At 36.3% G+C, this 18,586-nt stretch overlaps 1 protein-coding gene across 2 annotated transcripts in view; it reads left to right on the plus strand.

Annotated features, from left to right (window-relative positions):
• Positions 1 to 18,586, plus strand: part of LOC121863619 (WD repeat-containing protein 81-like) — a 63,137-nt gene that overhangs the window by 42,830 nt on the left and 1,721 nt on the right. For both annotated transcript variants that reach the window (XM_042362362.1, XM_042362361.1), the window contains 9 exons: positions 2,996 to 3,104; positions 4,913 to 5,084; positions 8,040 to 8,161; positions 9,082 to 9,194; positions 10,467 to 10,674; positions 11,444 to 11,629; positions 15,787 to 15,894; positions 16,149 to 16,298; positions 17,665 to 17,771. In XM_042362362.1, the coding sequence (XP_042218296.1) occupies positions 2,996 to 3,104; positions 4,913 to 5,084; positions 8,040 to 8,161; positions 9,082 to 9,194; positions 10,467 to 10,674; positions 11,444 to 11,629; positions 15,787 to 15,894; positions 16,149 to 16,298; positions 17,665 to 17,771 (1,275 nt within the window). The remainder of the gene's footprint in view (positions 1 to 2,995; positions 3,105 to 4,912; positions 5,085 to 8,039; positions 8,162 to 9,081; positions 9,195 to 10,466; positions 10,675 to 11,443; positions 11,630 to 15,786; positions 15,895 to 16,148; positions 16,299 to 17,664; positions 17,772 to 18,586) is intronic.

Here is an 18,586-nt window from a genome sequence, read left to right on the forward strand (position 1 = left end):
ACTCTTTGATGATGATGATTTAACCCTTTGATGATGATGATTTAACCCTTTGATGATGATGATTTAACTCTTTGACGATGATAATTTAACTCTTTGATGATGATGATTTAACTCTTTGATGATGATGATTTAACTCTTTGATGATGATGATTTAACTCTTTGATGATGATGATTTAACTCTTTGACGATGATAATTTAACTCTTTGATGATGATGATTTAACTCTTTGATGATGATGATTTAACTCTTTGATGATGATGATTTAACTCTTTGATGATGATGATTTAACTCTTTGATGATGATGATTTAACTCTTTGATGATGATGATTTAACTCTTTGATGATGATGATTTAACTCTTTGATGATGATGATGATGATAACTTTGATGATGATTTAACTCTTTGATGATGATGATTTAACTCTTTGATGATGATGATTTAACTCTTTGATGATGATGATTTAACTCTTTGACGATGATAATTTAACTCTTTGATGATGATGATTTAACTCTTTGATGATGATGATTTAACTCTTTGATGATGATGATGATGATGAAACTCTTTGATGATGATGATTAACCTTTGATGATGATGATTTAACTCTTTGTGATGATAATTTAACTCTTTGATGATGATTAACCTTTGATGATGATGATTTAACTCTTTGATGATGATGATTTAACTCTTTGATGATGATAATTTAACCCTTTGATGATGATGATTTAACTCTTTGATGATGATGATTTAACTCTTTGATGATGATGATTTAACTCTTTGATGATGATGATTTAACTCTTTGATGATGATGATTTAACCCTTTGATGATGATGATTTAACTCTTTGATGATGATGATTTAACTCTTTGATGATGATGATTTAACTCTTTGATGATGATGGCTTAATCCTTTCACGACGATGATTTAACCTCTGAGGACTCAAAGGGTTAAGGTTTTCTGAGGGTAGAACGAGTACTGTAGGAATAAAAAAAACCCACAAATTTTCAATATTTTGTTGCTGATTTTGGTCAATATAAGCTGCTACCCATTCCTAGTATTGTTGTCATATTGTGAACCTTTGGATGTAATGAAAATTGGAAGATATGATGTGGTAGAAGATGATGTGATGACTGATTGCAAAGATGGTTAGTGTGGATGTGGCTTTTAGGGAGTGGACATTGAAGATTGAGCATGTAAGGATAGGGTGATGAATGAAGATAGAAGAATAGATTGCTGTTTGAGGATACAGGTTGTACCTCTCTAGTCCCGCATTCTGTGGTCCGGAAACTCCCATGGTCCGGAACGATTTTAGTTTCTCCAATAGGTAGATGGGCAGTTTTTTTTTTTTTTTTTTTTTTTTTTTTTTTTTTTTTTTTTTTTTTTTTTTTTTTATTATTACAGGAGTATTAAATTTTTGCCCCTCAGGCTCCAATGTGGGTCAGTGACCTATGCCCGGGTGGGCTAATCCCCATAAAAAAAACCAACAACAACAAAGCCGGGGAAATTAAGGTTTGTTTACATCCGGCAGTTCGGCTGCTCTCTCTCTCTGCTTGTCTATACAGAGTACAACATTTAACCCTTCAGTATATATGAGCAGTAAATAAGTGTTGCTTTCATATTCTTATGTAGAGTAATGACGATATGTTTTCACATGTGCGCACTTACATACGCGCAGTCTCACTTTTTTTTTACCATTAATGGTTAGCTACATAATTGTTCCATTTATTAACATTAAATGACATTACAGGTACTTCAAACAACCATATTAATTTTTTTACATTAATTTTTCTACAGCTACAATCAGGGTCTTATTTTCTTCAGCTTTATATGTAGAACCAATCAGTCACTGGTTTTGTAAGCTTTAACATAAACAATGCCGGCAGCCGTCTCGTCTTCTCGTGTGTTTTAATATTCCACGTACAATATTATTAATAAATTGTATTGTTAATTTTGCACACACAAACATTAATTTAATAAAAACAAATTCAGAAACATTAATTCAAATATATATGAACAGTAAATAAGTGTTGCTTTCATATTCATATATAGAGTAATGACGATATGTTTTCACGTGTGCACACTTACATACGCAATCTCTCTTTTTTCTTTACCATTATCGTTAGCTACTTCTGTTGTTCCATTTATTAACATTAAATAACATAACTTAAAACAACCATATTAATTTTACTACAGCTACAACCAAAGTCTTATTTTCTTCAGTTTTATATGTAGAACCAGTCAGTCACTGGTTTTGTAATCAACGAAAACAACGCTGTGTCATTTCCTCGTGTGTTTTAATATTCTACGTATTATTAATGAATTGTATTGCTCATCTTGCACACATAAACATTAATTCAATAAAAAAGACATTCAGTAATATACAATAATGAATCTTTTGTACATAAGAGAAATGACGCTGTTTACACGATTATGCACGTCGTCTGCACGTTGGCGGGCCGTTCAAACTCATTAAAATTCAAGTCCGCCGTCAAAATTTTTATTTTTATTTTTGTGTGTGTTCCAATAAAATACGTTGAATTAAAATTTGAGAAGCTACTATACGACATTTAACCCTTCAATATGTCTTCAAAGAGACCATGATGCAGAGAAAGTGGTGCTACTGCTTCCTAGCATAAGCACAAGTCACTATCTATCCAGGAAAAGGGTGAATTTCCATGGTCCGGCACCGGACAGGTCCCGAGGTTGCCGGACTAGAGAGGTACAACCTGCATAAGGATAGATTGATATATAATGATAAATTTAAAATACTGTATAATGATTTGATGTGGAGGTGTGGTGTTTTGAAGGGAGGGATTAGTAATAGGACAAAAGATAAAGAGCATAAGAAAACAATAAAAATATAGCATTATATTGACTCCTAAAGAACAGATGACAAATTAGTGAAGGTGTTGGAAGGTGTACAGTAATCTAAAGGTTTTATTTAAAGGTAATTTATATACTGTACAGGAAACAGACTTTAATAATGTACTGTATTTGACAGATCACTTGAGGCAGAAGAAGTGCTAGGTGTTGGTGATGAGGCAGCGTCATCGTCGTCATCAGGTCTCCAAGCATCTCCTGGAACTAATGTAGACTCTGTTAAAGCAAAGGTGAGAGTTATAGTAATTTATTACTTCCTTGAAATTAACCATGAGCAGCTAACAGTGGATGCCATGAGCAGCTAACAGTGGATGCCATGAGCAGCTAACAGTGGATGCCATGAGCAGCTAACAGTGAATGCTATGAGCAGCTAACAGTGGATGGAAATTTTTACTTGCTTCTTTTGTCTCCTACTGGCACTTGTCATACATCTTTTCTCTGTTATTTCCTTCCTTTTTTGAGGTTTTCATTTCCCCGATTCTCACCATGCAAGACTGGGAGAGGCTAGTAGTACAGTACTGAATAACTCATCTGATATAGTAATTCATACCTGGTACAGTTATGTGTGAGTGATGGTTTTTCTTTGTTATAATATTTTTTTAGGTTGCAATAATTCCTTAGATGGCACTGTATTACTGTACTTTAACCCTTGGTGGATGTGTCCCTCAACAGTTGAAGGACAGAGGATCTCACCGTTGTGGACATACCCGGTATCCTACAGCTGTTGCAGTATATTTCTTGCTGGTCCAATTTGAATTTCCTTTGCTATGAGTTTGCTAAGTATCTTTGTGGAGGCTCCTGGCAACTGCCTCAAAGCAGTGTAGGTGTTTCAGACACATGTTCGTTAGTACTGGTTGAACAATGGCGGAGTCAAGACATGCATCTTCCACTCATGTGATGCTCACACAGGAAGAAATTACACTGTTATTTGTTATTTAGGAGACAGGGATGACCCTCCCATGCATGGTTGTGATCAGTGAATCTGTACACTTGAAATTAAATATTTGTAACATTATTTGTGAAGCACAACCTAAACACTTCTTATCTCACCTATAATGTAAGTTACACCATATTTTCCTCTCCTTGGAATCAGGATTTTATTTTCAATAAATGGATAAGACTCGAATGTTTTTTATGATTTTCTTTTTTAAATATTTTATATTTAGCTACATAAAATGAAAAGGTGTGCCCAATAAACTAGCCACTGCACTGTGTAAGGTTAATCTAAAATCTTAATCTAATTACCCAGCCAGCGGTCCTGAATGGGAGTTGTGATCACCATTCACAAGGGTTAAATCCATTACATAGTTAAGTGGATACAATCCTCAATGATTTTGTGATGGTTTATTCATAAAATCTTTAATACAGCAGTTGTAATAATTGTATCCATTGTTAGCTTACGGTATATTTTTCAGCTCTTATCAAGAAAAGTCCTGAGATGTGAAATTCAATATTTAACTTAAACCAAGTATTGTATGGGTAACCTTCAGTGTCTGTGTTGCATAATTTCTTTTGCAAGTTTTTGTGATATACAGTATAGCAATTGAAATGCATTTTTAGAGCTTTATTCTTCTTGCTCTCAAGTCTCAACTAAAAAAAAAAAATGCCTTCAGTACATGAGGTACTTTTTCATTCACACACCATTTCTTGCTATGATGGAAGATGATAGTCCACTAAAAGGTTGTTCCACCATCAGTCAAGACACCCAATAGTGTACAGTATTGTTCTCAATTATTACTAAGAGTATAAGGAGGGAACCCAATCCTTTCAAACCAGGAATCAAACCTATGACCTTTCTCTTGTGAGGCAAACACTACCATCTGAACTACACAGCCTTATATGCATATATTAGTTGAAGGTTTAATCCCTGTCAGTCAGCTTTCATACACACTGAATTTTTTTTTCCACTACCCCTGACCTGCTCCTGCCACAGTCTCTTCACTGTACCCCTAGGTTTTACAAACAGTTCACTCAGTTACTAACACAATTGATGACCAGTACATTTTACTCTTTTTTTATTTTGTTTTTATTTTTTCAGGCCTTAGAGGAACTTAAGCAGGTTCTGACGCCTGAACTGGCCTACCTCTCGTATGTACCACTGTGCAGGTTCTTGGGAGCATCTTACATGGAAGCAACTCTGCCCAATCATGATCTCTTGCGGTCTCTGTGTCTTCAGTACGATGAAAACAACCAGGCTGATCATGCTGCAGGTAATAATTATTATTACAGTCTCTCCTCGACTTACGACGGGGTTCCGGACCGACGACCAGGTCGTAAGTCGAAAAGGTGAAAATAATACATAGAAAATCTAAAATGGGTGTCTCTTTTTCTTCTCACCACAAGAACTCATACTTTTACGCTTGCCAGCCATTTTAAAGGGAATTGCAAACGAAAATTTTGTCAGTACACAGCGCGATCACTAACGTCGGGACTCGAAAATACGTAATTTGAAAAATATTTTATACGACTGCGGCGGTCGTATGTCCGGGTGGTCGTAAGTCGAGTAGGTCGTAAGTCAAGGATATCAAAGCAAGTTTAGCAAGTTGTGTTTGTTTTGTTTTTATATCATCTTTCATCCATGGTTCATCTTCCAATTTGCTTTCCTGCTGCAAAATATCAACTGGATGAGCATTTGTGGGATGAAATTGTTATCCCAGAATATTAGTCGTTTTACTGTAAAGAGAAAGACTGTTGATGTATAAAGTGTATGTTTTTCTAATTATGAGCAAGTAACAAGCCTTATGTTTGTGAGGCATTAAAGTAGGCATTGTATCTGCTGGTGAAGTATGATTAATTATAACACTATATAATGTTATGTTGCAGAGAGATTCTTTGTTACTCAAGCTTTTTCTGCAGAATTAATTGATATACACAAATTTATATATAAGAAACATTGTACAGGGGGCCCCCCAAATTGGCGGATTCTTTTTTGGCTGTCCTCTATTATTCGTGGATGACACTGGATGTACCCAAGAATGTCTGTGGGCAGTCTTTAAAGTTGCTGGCATTTTCGCGGCTGGGACAGGGAGCCATTCGTTCTAGAGACAGTAATTTCCTTTACCTGTATTATAGATATGTGTGTGTGTGTGTGTAGACACACACACAAAACAGATACAAATAAATAATAATTGGAAAATCCTCTCACAAATAACCAGAATTTTTTTTTTTTTTAAATATGACAGTCTACCCTCAAGTCCGTACTTTATTAATAGAGCACGGACTTGAGTGAAGTCTCGCATTTTAATAATTTTTTCTGATTATTTGTGAGAGGATTTTCCAATTACTATTTCTTTGTATGTGTTTTGCATGTTTGTGTGTACAGTATGTATGTGTGTGTGTGTGTGTGTGTTTACACACACACACATACAACACTGCAGGTAAAAGAAATAATTGTCCTAAGGGCAAACACATAAAGGGAATACAGTATAGTCTGCATTTACGCGGTCAATTGAACCCAGAAAGGGCCGCGTAAAACGAGAAACGCGTAAACGAAATAACAGAACATATGGGATTAATTGAAATAGAGACTGGGCCGACCCCCAAACTCCACTTTTTCCGACACAATACATACGTTATAGTAAAAATAACATCTTAATTTTATGATGGTATGCACACACAATTAATAATTAAGAGAAATATCAAATATATTAGGTTTTTTAACACTTACGTTAGTAGAAAAGCTGGGTCGGCACACGTGGATGGCGGCTGGTTCCGAGGCAGAGGGCAGATTAGTTGCCCTCTGGTGAATCACTTTCACTTTCACTACTCGCAGAGGTTTGCAGGGCCTCCCAGACAAACCCCTCAAAGTCCATATCCTCACTGTCACTATCACTGACTTGGGCTGGCTGTGTTGGGTTGCGGGCGAGAAGTCCTCGATACTACGTTGACGACTAGCATTGATGTTGTCGAGATAGATCTGGATATACGGCTCCATAACTTTCGTCAGATGGTTATTAGACGCTTCATACCGATGCTTGTCTGGGTCGTTGTCAAGGACGAGCTTAATTTTCTCCCCCAACTCGATGATTTCCTTCACACTATCATGGCTTGGTCCAGGTAATTCAAGGTTTTTCTCGGGATAGTGGGGGGTCCAGCGGAAGCCATTGTGAGGGGAATAGCGGGCACAAGAGAGAACTGTATACGCGGATTGAGAACAATGAGACAGGCCTGGCTAGGTCAGCGATTTCTACCCTCTGGTGGCAGGGCACGTCATGTTACATTAGACCAATCACAGCTAGCGGCGGAAGGAATGCGGGGGTGGTAAGGATGCGTGGCCCAATCACAGTCTGATACGTCATATGACGTCAGCGATAATGTAAGAGCGGCCTAATGCGCACCACTCACCGCGCCGCTTCCCGCTTATGGTCAAGAATGGACCGTGTGAGTAAAAAATGGCGCTGCGGTCTGGACGTCTCCAGCCGCTCACCGCGTAAATGATGAAATTTACCGCGTAATTAAAACATTTCATTCTGGCAAGGCACTGCGTAAATGACCAAATGCGTAAACAAAAACCGCGTAAATCCAGGCTATACTGTGTACATTTCTTTGTACACAAGTAAGAATGTAACAAAAACACTCCCCCCCACCTGGCTCTGCAAATGTTATTCGCGGATTTGGCAATTCGCGACCATTTTGAGAACCTAACCCCCTCGAATTTGGGGTACCCCTGTACTGTACTAACAACATGAGAGCCCTAGGTCATTTCGTGCTGGCAGGTACATTTGGCAAATTATTTTTCCTTATAACTATGGTAAGAGGTGGTCACTTGTCTTGTGCAAGGTATAGACTAATAATGATTTTGTTGGTCCGTTTGTCTTTTAATTGGTGCTAAAAAATAGTATAGATCTGGTTAGATTAGTCTACAATTTTTATATAATTTTGGATGATTGATTCAAACTTGAACAGAATAACCCAGTTAGGTGCATTCTTATGCCTCTATTTATGAGTAAAGATTAACCTAGAACATTTGAGATTCCAAGCCCAGATTTCTTAAGTAAGTTAGCAAGTTTTCCAGAGACAGTGTCACTTTATGCTTTAAGAACAATACAACACAGTGTTCTGTTTTATATGATGATTAAAATGGTTTCTCTGTATACTGTAAGTTTAAAAGCGTACATACAGCAAATTTATTCTGAACTAGACTTAAATGTACAATGTTTTGATAGTATTGACAGATGATGGCTTGGCATTAAACAACTCCACAGCTGTGGTAGATGACACAAGTGGAAGAAAAACAAACAACCGGAGCCCCAACGTGGCCGTCACTGGGAACAGGATCGACATAAGGGTCAGTTATAACCTCTCTCTACTCTTTACTATTACAAATACAATAGGTTAGGGTGTTAAGTTAATAGATCTATATACTTTACCATAATTGTCTTTATTTATTATCTTTATTCCTTCTCTTTTGTGTGGAATGGTTCAGTAGTTATAGAAACCTCAGTTAAACAGATAAATGATGGTGAAAGTGAAGCAAGATGTGTATAGAGAATTACAAACAAGGGATAAAATAACAAAAACTTGTCAATTAATTGGAAGTATACAATATTGATTGTCAAAATATGTTCTGTTAACCATAATTAAAATTATATACAATAGAGGGTGTTTTGGAGATGTGTTTAATAATTCTGGGGTGTATTCTTACATAAGGATAAATGACTTCGTGACCATAGTGTCATCACCCCATACGTCTGGAGTTATAACATGACAGTTGGGGCTGGGGTGAGATAAAATGATGGAGTTTAATTGAAATATCCTGAGTTGCGATTACAATTCATTCACAATCACATGAAATCTGATATGGATTTTACAGTAAATATTCAAAGTTCCGACCCTCTTCCTGAATGTTGCCACTTACTTTATTTTAAATAGTGCTTGACAATTTAAGTTTCATGTCCATAGACTTGTTGCAGTCCTCATCTACCCAGTTTTGTGTTATAACCAGAACTATGGGGTATTGACACTTTGGTCATGGAGTTGTTTATCCTTAAGTGTGTTTCAAGAACACACCCCCGGAATTATGAAACGTATTTCCTAAAACCCCTATCTAAAATTTTTCTCCCCGGACTCTCGTACTTATGTGTGATGCTTTAAGTCTTATAGATTTGCAATTATCCATTGACGCAACTCCACAAAAGGGGGAGACGAGAAAGAAGAGAACTTATATTTTGTAATTAATATATTTTGGTGTTATGATTATAATTTTAGGATGCCCCAGATGGCTTCTCCAACCCTCAGTGTGACCTTCCTCCTTCCATTGGCTTTGACACCACAGTTGATATAACAAAATACACTGGCAGCAGAATGGAGAATACTCAAAGGTAATCATGACAGTTAGTTCGATTTTTTTTTCATGCCATATGCAGTATATTATGGGTTACCGTTAGCTATTTTCTGGACTGACACCTTGGGTGTGTGTGTGTGTGTGTGTGTGTTTGTGTGTTTGTGTTTGTGTGTTTGTGTTTGTGTTTGTGTGTTTGTGTGTGTGTGTGTGTGTGTGTGTGTGTGTGTGTGCGTGTGCGTGCGCGTGCGTGCGTGTGCGTGCGTGTGTGTGTGTGTGTGTGTGTGTGTGTGTGTGTGTGTGTGTGTGTCGGCTTCCAAGACAAATATTATATGGCAAGCTCTCACATGGAAACCGCTCGGCGTGTGGACAGAAAGAGAGATATATGGACCACTCTAAAACTCCACTCAAGTGCTGTAATATCCAACCAAATTCACTGGAGCAACTAGCCTCAGACCGTTCCTTATGGCGCTCAACATGCCATACAGGAGCGGAAACAAATGAGACCTCACTGAACCAAAAGAGAGCTACTAAACGAGCCCAACGACATCAGAGGGCTCAAGGCACAATTCCTCTCAATGAACAACATCCCTGTTACCTATGTAACAAGATCTGCGCCTCCAGGATTGGACTCCATAGTCATCTAATGTGGCATCAGAGGAATAACACATACGGTAACTCATCAATCATCTCATCTGGAGCAACGTCGTCATCGACTTAGATGGACTGCCGAAAACAAGTGTGTGTGTGGGTGGGTGGGCGGGTGGGCGGGCGGGCGGGCTTCTGTTTTGGTTTGGCCCAACAGCTACCATCAGGTTATCACAGCTAACCCACGCAAGCTTAGAAAATGGCCATAAAGCATTTATAATAATGAATACCTCCCATTTTAGCTTTGCACACCTTCTTGAGAGCAGGTACCACGTCTCCATTTATGAATCATACGCAATACTTTGGCAGTAAACCACATAATTTTATTAAAAGTCTTCATGGATTGTTGCTAAATACTATATCTCACTTTTGAACAGGTCATTGATTTTTTAATACCAGTTTTATCCAACCATAAATAGTATGGTTGGTTCCAAAGATATTCATGTTTTAATGTTTACCAAACTTGAATCGCCTTTTTCTCTGTTTTTAAAGAATGTCACTTTTGCCCTTACTACTGCGGTGGCCTCAATTAATCTATATATAAAAAATACTTAGTATCACATACCTGGTAATGCAGGTAAAGATAAACTGAAGCAGTTTCTGGTATATGTTTGTATTGGCATGGCATGACATTTTTTAAAGAGAAATATAATTATCCTTACAGGCATTTACGAGGAAATTGGCTGGCTTACTGGGAGCATGAGATTGGCAGAAGTGAACAAGATGCCAGATTCAACTTTAAACAAATCAAACTACAGACGTTTATAGGGCACACTAACAGCGTGAAATCTATACACGTACTTGACAATGAAAATTCCTTCATCTCTTGCAGTAAAGATAAGACTGTGAAGCTGTGGTCCTTACGTAGCCAGGTTAGTATCATCTATGGTGTCCTAGATTATTATTGTTTGTATTATGTAAAAACAGAATAATTTGTAGGTCAAAATTTATGATTAATGAAATATTTTTAGATTATCAAAAGAGTGTGTTCTTTCAACCAAAGCCGTGACACATCCCCATGCAGTATCACCACAGTTTTGGTTTGCAGTAAAGATTGCGTTAATATACAAAATATTAAGTGAGTGTAAAGATCAATAGAGACTTTACCATTAGGCAATCTTCAAAATGTAGAGGTTACTTGGTTCAAAACAGAAGTCATAAGAGAAAAGGGAAATGAAAATATGAGGACCACTTTCACAATAATAGAAAAGCACAAACTAGTCATACTGAAGGTTCAATGCTTGTTTGTAGGAATTTCTCTTTATTAATATACCGGTACTATACATCACTGAATTTATGGAAAGTAAAAGGCAGTTTTGATGTTCTGTATGTCAATAGTAACATAGTGTTATCCTCCATCTCTAAGTGTCTCAATTGTCTATAAGTACACCAAGGTAGCTACTTGTTGACCTTCCCTTTCCCTAATATGTGCCTTATGAAGTTGTTCTACTTGTATTGCCTAGCATAATGCATCTGTTACAGCGGTAAGAGTAAATTGTTGACAGTGAATACAGGAAGTGTGTGTATGTGTGTTTGTGTGCATGCATTTACCTTGTTTCCAGTCACCCTGCAATATAAGTAAGACTCAAGTAATATGTACAGGGGTATTTTACTTCTTTTTAAATGGATATGCTCGTACAGGGTGATGGAAATGCCCACATCAGTGCACAGTGGACGTACACCGGTCACAAGAAGTCTGTGTTTGGGGTCACTTTCTCTGACTCAATGCGGTATGCTGCATCTTGTGACTCCACTGTTCACGTATGGGATCCCTTTATCTGTGCGGGGGTGAAGCAGCTGGATTCCCTTCGTCATAGTCCTGTCACTGTAAGTTAATAATACAAGTATTTATTTAGAAGCTTTTAATTACAATGCTTATATCACCTCTGCAATAGGGTTCCAACTGGTCCTACTTCCTTCAACTTTGTCCCAGAATCTGCTCCAATGTTCCCAAAATCCTCTCCAACATTCATAGTCTGCTCTAGTATTCTTAGAATCTACTCAACATTCCCAGAATCTGCTTCAACATTCCCAGAGTCTGCTTCTACATTTCTAGAATTGAATCAGATCTCAATAAATTCACACTTCAGTGCACTTTCAACAGGTCACCACTATATATATATATATATATATATATATATATATATATATATATATATATATATATATATATATATATATATATATATATATATATATATATATATATATATATATATGTAAATCCACAATGAAAACGTGGATAAGATAAATCTTGATAAAATCACACGGGAAAATGGAAACAACGGAGTACCTTTGCTTTCGTCTTTATTCAAGACATCTTCAGAGGCAACTGGACTACATGGACAGAGAGAGGCTTAAATATACAGGGTGACCTTAAAAACATGAGGTCAGGTCATAATGATGTCATCCACTAATCCCCACACCAACACACACGTAGAAGAGCTTAAGAGAAGGAGGTTGACGTGACTAGTCAGGTCAGGTCAAAAATAAGGGACCCACTAAATAACTATCATACATCTAGATCAAAGGTTTTCAAAGCATTTTTAACCTTGGGCCACTGACAAATAAATTTATGTAACATATTATCAGTTTTGAATTGACCATCACTAAGGCTTATTGATTTTAATTCCTTAATCAAACTAGCTATGAATGCCTAAACATTACTAAGAAAACTTTTTATAGAACTGATCCCAAGCCCACCCATGACCATAAGAATATCTTAGTATTACCATTTCACAAAAATTTCTCACACATTCCTTTACAACTAAAAACCTGGAACGCCAATGTGGCATTTAAAAACCTCATGCACTGTTAAACAAATGTTAATCAAGAACTCCCCCAACAACACAATTGGTTGCATTTATAAAGTTCCTTGCAAAGAATGTAATATGTTTTACTTAGGCCAGACAGGTAAAGATCTTGTAACCAGACTTAAACAACATAAATATAGTGTTAGGACAGGCCAGGAATCCAATGCTCTGTTTGTTCATTTGAGGGATAACAAGCATTGCATTGACTGGGATAATGCCTCCTCAATATTACCTTGTAATTCAATTGATAGCAGGAACATCACAGAATCTAGTCTCGTTAAACATACCGAAGCATTCAACATGAATTTGAGTAATGGCATGTACAAACTGGACAATTTTGTAATTAAGAAGATTTGTAACCAGGTAAGAAGGTTGGGTCACCTTACCCTCTGACCTGACTACCGACCGTTGCGGTGCTATTTAAAGATTAGTAGGGTCATTACCTAATACCTGACCATTGTGGACCTGGTCTCACCCTCCTCTGTATATGTACACCTTGTTTTGTACTTCTCTTTAGTCTGTACTCACCCCTGAAGATGTGAATTACACGAAAGCGCTTGGGAACTTCGTGTTTTCTTCTTTCCTTGTGGTTATCAGCATATACGTAGATCACGCGCACCTACAGTGATTTACTTGCACACATATAGTAAAAAAATATATATATATATATATATAAATATTATATATATATATATATATATATATATATATATATATATATATATATATATATATATATATATATATATATATATATATATATATATATATATATATATATATATATATATATATATATATATATATATATATATATATATATATATATATATATATATATATATATATATATATATATATATATATATATATATATATATATATATATACTGTATCTTAAGGTGTATCCAACAGTCCTGTCCATCTGTTGTCCAAATACTCCACCACATTGAATTATTTTCTTATAGTCATATCAGTAGCCATCACCTCATCAGTATTGTTCCAGCATCTCGCATTTCAGCATGTTTCCCAAACACTTTCAACACTAATCTAATAATTGTCAACATGTTCTTCTACATTACAGTTCAGCATTTCTATATAACTTCAACACACGTAACTTTGCTCATTGTAGATGAAAAATTTGTTTGTATCAATAAAGTTTTTTTTTACATCTTCCAAAAATATTTTGATTGATCAGATGCAACACAGCCAAATCTTTTATTTAAAAAAAAAAAAAAAAACTTGACTACTCTTAAACTTATGCTCTGAAAGAATACACATTAAATTAGGTAAAAAATATGTTTTCTCATGGATAACATTTTATTGGTCCAATTTCTTTAAATTGTGGCATTGCCTCTGAAATTACTTCCAGGTATCCCCCTATTTATGATTATCTGTTTTACCATGTTCTACGTTAATGCTGATTAAGTTTTAACACCCTCGATCGATTTGTGTCAGGCAAAATCCACGTTAACGATAGTGGTTCAGGATTAAACAATTTAATGAGCACAAGGTTAGTTTAATTTGAACAAATTTCAAATTGCATTTGTCAAAAATTAACAAAAATTGCTATGATAAACAATAAAATTTATACAGTACATAGTGTATCATAAAATACAATAGCACATATTTTATGTTCAAAAATAGCTCCTTCCACACTTAGATCATCCTCTGGGCAGGGATAGATCCAGAGGGGGGAGGGGCTCCTGGGGGTCCGCCACACACCCCCCCCCCCTTTTTTCAACAGAAAATTCCAATACTTTTTCTTTAATGCAGTACTGTATTGTACTCGGGCATTTTTGTATAGTAAAACGTAATTATTATTGACCTCAGAATATCTCCCACCATTAAGTGCACATGGCTTCAAAATGGCCTCAAAATGCCTATGATATTGGACAGATTAAAAAATAAATAAATGGGGGGGTGGGGGCATACAACCCCAAAAAAAAACAGCTGGGTGGGCGCACTGTGCCCGCCCGCCATGTTTCCCCACCCGCAACGTCTTGGACCCCCTCCCCCCATTTGATATTCCTGGATCCACCCCTGCTGGGCAGTGCATCCCAGTTCAACTGTCTGACAACCAGCTGACTCTCAGAAGTGTGTATGCCATGACGTCACATTAGGGGAAGGAGAGCGCAGCAACACATACAGCCCACCTCCACCACATACATTTACTTTCCACACATACCCCGGTACACACCCATGATCTTCATTTTTCTTGTTTTATACAGAAGTTTTATATTATATTTTCTTTATTTCTAAGCTACATCGTTTATATAGAGCGAATTAAGTGATAATGAAGTCTGTTTTCTGGAAATTTGTGCATTTTCATAAGCATTTAAATTAAAAAAAATATATATTATTTTTACTTTTTCTCAACGAGGATGGTCAAGCGCAAAACACAGTACTGTAATTGGGAACATTCATGAAACTGCGCGGATTTGCAGAAAAAAGGCTTCTGAGACACCAATTTGCGAGGTCAGCCTGTAATTTTGAAAATGGCTAGCAAGCGTCTTGCTGACTCTCCCACCTCTGTATAAGGTTTCAAGGAAGACCGTGTCTCTGGAGACGAAGTTAGACATTGTTAAGCGGCTGGCTTGTTATTAGTAATGGGCGAGTGTTATTTAATTTTTTTTATTTAATTTGTGTAGGATCATTTTTTCTGTGTTACATGTCTGTGTCAGACAAGCCAGGAATGTATTCCATTGAAACCCATGTTAAAAGGAATCCAAATAACATTAGGGTTTTCAGGAACACAACTTTATCGTAAATAGGGGGATACCTATCGTAAATAGGGGGATACCTGTATATATCAAGGCTATAATATATCCTTATCTCGGTATCTTAGATCAGAAAGAAGACAATTTTCTCTGTACACTTTAAGTTCTGGCTGGAGCATATGTGGCCATTGAAATACATACAGTACTGTATAAGAAAGTGAGTGGAGTCCAAATTATGTGATTGAACAGCAGCCATGTTGACTTTCTGTGGGACAAAGATAACTACGAGTAACTTGGAGATAAATGTAATGTTGAGCTGGGAGCAGTTTATAAGCATTAATGATTTGGCCTTCCCATGGTCTAGGTTTGGAAAGGCATTCATGGAACAGAGGAGAGTTTTTCATGCTGTCTTTAGTTAAACCACATAATTTTATACCTGAATATTACCCAGGTACTGACGGCTATGGCTGCACCTTCCACACAGTTAGTGGCAGCAACAACAGATGCAACTCTCAAGTTTATTGACCTGCGTACCTGTAACTATACCCACGAGTTTAAGGTAAGTTATGTTATATTCCCTTAGACTATCAAGTGTGTATTTATTGTTGGGAAAATACATGATGGCTCAACTTGATGTAAACAATGAATTGATTTATAAGCATTGTGAGTTATACTGTATTAGATAAGATATTGTTTGGTGATGATAGAATATTATTGGTACTGTAAATGGTGATGTAAATATAAGTTGACTTATGAGTATACCATACATATTTAATAAACAATATATGAATATGTTGTGAATTTAACCACTAGGTATCCATGGGAGGTGCAGGTCTAGTTCGCTGTATTGACACAAGTGGTGACGGACGGCTCGTCACGGTAGCGCATTCCTCTGGTGTTATTTCAGTTCTTGATACACGAACAGGACATCTCCTTTCAACCTGGAAGCCACATGAGGGAGAGGTACAATATTCTTGTTTAGTTATTGGTCAACATACTGTACTTATACTACCCACACATATCCCCATAGACTCTCAGAGCCGGATTAAGGGTTTTGTAGGCCCTGGGCACTTTTTTATCGTAGGCCCCTAAATTTCCTGATGCACCATTATGTGCCTTATTTTACCTTCACAACCTCCAGACATCACGCCAACACCGTGCGTGCTGCCACCTATGGATAACAGTAACTAATGGGTTAGTTGACACAGGCAGAGATGCTGAGATGTAAGTTTTTCCATAATTTTAGGTTAGTCTGTTGTATTGCGGTTTTCGCATGTGAAATCTAACAAATATACTCGTTATTATGCTTAGGATAATTATGGATTTGCATATGTGCATAAGCAAATGCATATTTTAGCATTTTTGAGCTAAGGTTTAAAGGATGTCTAAGCACTAACCAAACAGATACTAAATTTATGTTTATAATCATTGTCTTATGACTGCAATCTATTTCTCTCTTGTCAAATTTATCGATTATTTTCATTTACCTAATTGGAACATAAATACAGTGAAAATACATACATTATATCTCAAATTTCGTAGGCCCCTTAAACCTTCGTAGGCCCTAGGCACTGTGCCCCCTTGATAATCCGGCCCTGCCCATAGTAATAACAGATGCTATTGTCTCACTCATGGTGTTGTATGAACCAAGATCAATGAACAGGGTGTGAAGATTGTGTGCTCCTTTTAACTGTGATATTTGGTGGTTAAGTGTAGTAATTTAGTATAATTAAGATGACAATGTTTAGTCCTGTGGTGATACTGTATTTGTATTTGTTGCATTAGGGTAGCCTGAAGGCTCTTCTGCCTTGGTCCCCTGTCAAAGGGTATTGAGGTATTTTAGACAAGATAATAACAAGGACAGGATGGAAAATATGGACACTGCACAGTGTAATTCCCAACAATAGAGTTTGTATATTTATAGAGGAGATTAACATCTTTCTCATTATAATAATGGTGATCATTTACAGTAGTCATCTTATAACTTTAGTTAAAACCATCTTATACATACAAGTATGTAATGTAATGTATCTGCATAATTAGAAAAGTTTGATGTCAATCTACCTCTGTATTAATATTTTGTTATTTGTTAGATATTCCCTGTTAAGCATGTACCCCCCCCCACCCCCCTTTTTCAGTATTACTGGATGATATGCCATGAATAGCCTGACAGATTCACTCTTAACTTATATCACATATATTGATGAGATTTAGTTTACCTTAAATAATTTATGACATAAGAAATTTAGTTCAGCAATTAAAGATACACATAAAATGGAAAGTATGTACATGTATAATGTTGCTATTAAGAGGGAATATTTACTGCCAGGTTCTATGTATGAGGTGGTACAAAGATGGAACATTCATCAGCTCAGCTTTGGACCAGACTGTATCAGTTTGGAGTGTGGATGATAACAAACTCAAATTCACTCTGAGGTGAGACAAAGAACATCTGTGTTGTGATATTTCTACTAGATTATCTATGTATCCCTTCATATTCACTTTACTGTATATTCACCCATAATGCAACAGTGTGTTTAATACATATATCTTCTATACATCATGTCCTTGCAGAGTATTTGTTACATACCCCTCTAGCAAATATGCTCCTTTAATATTTGTGATGTTTATCATATTTATTTACTCTTAATAAACACAAATATTTATCTATTAATTTGCTTTAAACAAAATATTTCTCTGTTTTTGAAGCCTCAGTGATCCATTTTTTTTCTTTTTTTTTGGTTCAGTACTGTATACCAGTAGTGTATACTTTGACCTCTTCAATGCACAGTCGACAAAGAAAGTTTTTGAATGCTCTAAGCTTCATACAATAAGACAAAGCAAACAAGAAATCTGAACATTGCTCTCAGGAAGTTTTGTTGCAAATTAAATTACTTCTTTTCACCTGTAGATGCCATAAAGATAAACAACATATTTTATTACAAAAAAATATTGAGAGTCACTTCACATCTAGTCATACCAACCATCCTGAGTTGACAAGAACCATGGTGCTCATTCTGAAATCTGTCGTGCTCAGCTGTTCAGGAACTTATTTTGCTGACTGTACCTTGTCACTGGTCACATTATCGTTGTATCCTTCATGTATTCTTGTAAACTTATGAACTTTTTTTTTTTTAAACCTGGAAAGTATTTGTTTTTGCATTTTTCAAATGAGTCTGCTGTTATAGATCTATCTTTCACTGAGCATAATAATTTGGTTTGCCTCATTCTTAACAAAATGCACCAGGTAT

Source organism: Homarus americanus, unplaced genomic scaffold (assembly GCF_018991925.1).
Source record: "Homarus americanus isolate GMGI-L3 unplaced genomic scaffold, GMGI_Hamer_2.0 scaffold41366, whole genome shotgun sequence".
Lineage (NCBI taxonomy): Eukaryota > Metazoa > Arthropoda > Malacostraca > Decapoda > Nephropidae > Homarus > Homarus americanus.